General features: G+C 53.4%; 1 protein-coding gene across 1 annotated transcript in view; it reads left to right on the top strand.

The window, feature by feature from the left end:
* Positions 1-5,000, top strand: part of LOC119596685 (leucine-rich repeat extensin-like protein 3) — a 22,139-nt gene that overhangs the window by 12,858 nt on the left and 4,281 nt on the right. Inside the window, exons 3-4 of the mRNA XM_037946016.1 lie at positions 2,429-2,464; positions 2,943-4,505. Coding sequence (XP_037801944.1) covers positions 2,429-2,464; positions 2,943-4,505 — 1,599 coding nt within the window. The remainder of the gene's footprint in view (positions 1-2,428; positions 2,465-2,942; positions 4,506-5,000) is intronic.

The raw sequence follows: 5,000 nt of genomic DNA, 5'->3' as shown, positions 1-5,000 counted from the left end.
AAAATGGTAAAAAAAAAAAAAACGCAAAATCACCATTAAGTTTGCCGTTTTTCCCAGGCTCTTAAGAGTCTGTGAAGATTAGTTTCCGGGCCAATTAGTCCCCACGGTGATGAGGGCGGGGGCGGGGACGGGGTGGGGGGGGAGGTTAAGCCGAAGGTGATCAACTCTGGCGGTTAATGATTCCTTCTTTACGTTGATTGGGTAGATGTGTTGATAGATTGCAGGTTGCATTCGTTGTGGTTCCTTCGATATCCTTGTGTGGTTGCATGGGTTTGTGGTTGAATCTGTTAGGTTGGCAGAATTTGTGCATAGGAGCCGCTTTTATTATGGTTCCGTCGATCTCATTGTGTGGTTGCTTGGTTTTGTGTCAGGTTGTGTCTGTTTGGTTGTTTGTGTCTGTTATCTATTTATCTAGCGAGAAACTCCGGTGGTTGCATGGTTGTGTGGTTCTGGCTCCTTCCCCCTCTTTGCCTTCACCTCCACCACCACCCCGATAGACCGTCCTTCATATCTACTCCACCTCCTCTTCCTCCTCCTCCCCCTCTTCCACCCATTCCTCCTCCATTCTCGTCACCTCTTCCTCTTCCTCCTTCACCTCTTCTTTCTCTTCTTTCTCCTATTCCTCCTTCGCTACCGTCACCACTTCCTCTTTCTCCTCCCCCCCTCCTCCCCCTCCTCCTCCTCCTCCTCCTCCTCCTCCTCTTCCTCCTCCTCCTCCTCCTCCCCCTCCTCTCCCTCCTCCTCCTCCTCCTCCCCCCCTCCTCCTCCTCCTCCTCCTCCTCCTCCTCCTCCTCCTCCTCCTCCTCCTCCTCCTCCCCCTTCTCCTCCTCTTCCTCCTCCCCTTCCTCCTCCCCCCTCCTCCTTCTCCTCCTCCTCCTCCTCCTCCTCCTCCCCCTCCTCCTCTTCCTCCTCCCCATCGGCGCGAATTACATCCGATCCAATGATTTACAGAACCCTGATAGCTTTCCCGCGTACATTCGACACTCCAGTCGCGCCAGCGGATTATTCACTTATTTACGCTTCGTCTGTCGCTTCTCGTTATTCACTCCCCTCTCCCCTTCTCCACTCCTCTCCTCTCCCTCTCCCTCCCTCCCTTCTCCTTGTTTTTCTCTCTCTGTCTCTCCTTTCTCCTCCCTATTCCTTCGTTCCTTCCTCTTCTTTTAGGTTCTTCCCTCTTCCACTTCTTTCTCTCTTTCTTCTTATCTCCACCTTTTCCTCTCCCTCTCTCGCTTATTCTCTCCTTCCCTCCTTCCTTTCTTTTTCTCCCTCTCTTTCTCCTCTCACAAATTTTCTCTCTCCTCTCTTCTCTTTCCATCTCTCTTGCGTTCTTCTTTCCCTTATCTCGCACATTCTCTTTCTCCCTCCCTCCCTTCCTTCTTTCTCCTTTCTCCCCTTATCCCTCTTCCATTTCCCCCACTCCCTCCCTCCGCTTTCCCTCTTTCCCCCACTCCTCCCCCCCTTCTTCTTACGTTCTCTCCTCCCTTCCCTCGCCCATTCTCTTCCTTTCTCTTCCCCTTCCTTCCTTCCCCTCTCTTGCGTTTTCCATTCCCATCCCTCGTCCATTCTTTCCCCTCCTCCTTCCTTCCCCTCCCTCTTTCTCTCTCCTCCGTTCTCCTCTCTCCCCCTCCCTCCTCCCTTTCCCTTTCCCCCTCCCTCCTCAGTTCTCCTCTCTCCCCCTCCCTCCTCCATTCTCCTCTGTCCCCCTCCCTCCTCCATTCTCCTCTGTCCCCCTCCCTCCTCCGTTCTCCCCCCTCCCCCTCCCTCCCCCCCTTTCCCTTTCCCGCAATTCACTCACAATCATTGAGTCACTTATTCATCGCTCGCTCGCTGGTTCGCATCGTTTCTTCAATGCCTCACTCATTACCAACACCTCTCGCTCCCTCACATGTGAATACCTCCTCATTTCTCCTTCCTCTTCCCCTCTATCCACGCCTTTCTCTCTTTTCTCTTCCCTTGCTAGCCCCTCCTCCCCCACCTTTCCTTCTCTGTCACTCTTTTTCTCCCTCCTTCTCATTCCTTCTCTCTGAAACTTCTTTTTTCCCTTCTCCTCACTCCCTTTTCCTTTCTTATTCTCTCCTCCCTTCTTCCCTTACTCTTGCTCCCTCTCCCCTTTCTCTCTCTTCTCTTCTACTCCTCTACTTTTTCCTTCCTCCCTCTTTAGCTTTTCTTCTTCTCTCTCCTCCTCCTCTCGCTCTTCGTTTCTCCCTCCTCTTCTCCACCTATATCCTCCGAACCCTCTTTATCCCCCTCTCCCCCTCTCTACCTTCCCCCTCCTCCTTATCCCCCTTCTTCTCGCCTCTTCATCCCCTCCTCCACTTTATGCCTCCCCCCCCCCTTCGCCCACTCTCCCTTCTCTCTCCCCCCCCTGCCTTCACGTATTCATCATCTTAATTCTGTTGATAATCCATTTATGTCTCTAATTAACCAGGTCGCTTGTTCGCCAAGACTGGGTGTTAGAGTACAGGTAAGTGTGTATGTGTGTGTGAGTGCAGCGTTTAAGATTTAATTTGCATACACGCATATGTACACATATACAAACGTACACATACAGGCACAGATATATGCAAGCAAAATTATACAATCGTAATATATACATATATACGTGATTAAAAAACACACACACACACAAACACACACACACACACACACAGAACCATACGTACGAGAGACAGAGGAGAGAGAGAGAGAAAGAGAGAGAGAGAGAGAGAGAGAGAGAGAGAGAGAGAGAGAGAGAGAGAGAGAGAGAGACAGAGAAAAGTAGAGAGAGAAAAGGAGAGAGAGAGAGAGAAGAGGAGAAAGAGAGAGAGAGAAGAGAGAGAGAGAGAGAGGGAGAGAAAAGGAGAGAGAAAGAGAAAGGGAGAGAAAACTCCACTCGGCGGGCACCTCTTTTCCCCAGCCCAGAACAGAATCAAACTTACTCATAATCTGGACGCCCTTCTAAGCCTCTTCCTCAACCCCACATTAACCCCTTGTCATCCCCTTGCCATGCGTCATCTCCTCCCCACACCATCCAGCCTCCCCCCCTTCCCCATTTTCCTGACGACGCACCGTCTCCACTCCCCACGCAAACCCATCATCCACACCTCCTTGCAACCCCATGATCCACACCTCCTTGCAACCCCATCATCCACACCTCCTTGCAAACCCATCATCCACACCTCCTTGCAACCCCATCATCCACACCTCCTTGCAACCCCATCATCCACACCTCCTTGCAACCCCATCATCCACACCTCCTTGCAACCCCATCATCCACACCTCTTTGCAACCCCATCATCCACACCTCCTTGCAAACCCATCATCCACACCTCCTTGCAACCCCATCATCCACACCTTCTTGCAACCCCATCATCCACACCTCCTTGCAACCCCATCATCCACACCTCCTTGCAACCCCATCATCCACACCTCCTTGCAACCCCATCATCCACACCTCCTTGCAACCCCATCATCCACACCTCCTTGCAACCCCATCATCCACACCTCCTTGCAACCCCATCATCCACACCTCCTTGCAACCCCATCATCCACACCTCCTTGCAACCCCATCATCCACACCTCCTTGCAACCCCATCATCCACACCTCCTTGCAACCCCATCATCCACACCTCCTTGCAACCCCATCATCCACACCTCCTTGCAACCCCATCATCCACACCTCCTTGCAACCCCATCATCCACACCTCCTTGCAACCCCATCATCCACACCTCCTTGCAAACCCATCATCCACACCTTCTTGCAAACCCATCATCCACACCTCCTTGCAACCCCATCATCCACACCTCCTTGCAACCCCATCATCCACACCTCTTTGCAACCCCATCATCCACACCTCCTTGCAACCCCATCATCCACACCTCCTTGCAACCCTCCACACCCACCCCTGCATCCATCCACACCTCCTTGCAACCCCATCATCCACACCTCCTTGCAACCCCATCATCCACACCTCCTTGCAACCCCATCATCCACACCTCCTTGCAACCCCATCATCCACACCTCCTTGCAACCCCATCATCCACACCTCCTTGCAACCCCATCATCCACACCTCCTTGCAACCCCATCATCCACACCTCCTTGCAACCCCATCATCCACACCTCCTTGCAACCCCATCATCCACACCTCCTTGCAACCCCATCATCCACACCTCCTTGCAACCCCATCATCCACACCTCCTTGCAACCCATCATCCACACCTCCTTGCAACCCCATCATCCACACCTTCTTGCAACTCCATCATCCACACCTCCTTGCAACCCCATCATCCACACCTCCTTGCAACCCCATCATCCACACCTCCTTGCAACTCCATCATCCACACCTCCTTGCAACCCCATCATCCACACCTCTTTGCAACCCCATCATCCACACCTCCTTGCAACTCCATCACCCACACCTCTTTGCAACCACATCATCCACACCTCCTTGCAACTCCATCATCCACACCTCCTTGCAACCCCATCATCCACACCTCCTTGCAACTCCATCACCCACACCTTCTTGCAACCCCATCATCCACACCTCCTTCCCCTTTTCCCTAACTATGGGCCATCCCCCCCCCCTTTCCCCTTAACCATGTACCGTCTCCTCCCTCCACCCCCCCCCCCACTCTCCAGCCCCCTGACCAACCACCCTCTGCTGTAAACCCCCTCCACCTACACCTGACTACCCCCCCCCCCCCAACCTACACCTGACAACACCCCGCCCTCCTACACCTACTACCCCCCCAATACCCCCAACCTACACCGCAACACACCCGCCCCACTACCCTAACTCCCCTCCTTTCCCTCCTCCCCTACATCTCCTCTGTCCCCTCCTCCCCTTTCCCTTTCCCTCCTGCCTCCTCGCTTTCCCCCTCCCCCAACCTACACCTGACTACCCCCCCCTCCACCTACCCCTTACCCTCACTACCCCTCCCCCTCTATCCCCTTCTGCCTCCTTGCTCCCACGGCGAATGAACGGCGCCATTTTTAAAGAATTATGCAATAAAAAAAGAG

The sequence above is a fragment of the Penaeus monodon genome, chromosome 38 (assembly GCF_015228065.2).
Source record: "Penaeus monodon isolate SGIC_2016 chromosome 38, NSTDA_Pmon_1, whole genome shotgun sequence".
Taxonomy (NCBI): domain Eukaryota; kingdom Metazoa; phylum Arthropoda; class Malacostraca; order Decapoda; family Penaeidae; genus Penaeus; species Penaeus monodon.
This window is presented reverse-complemented; position numbering and strand designations above follow the sequence as displayed.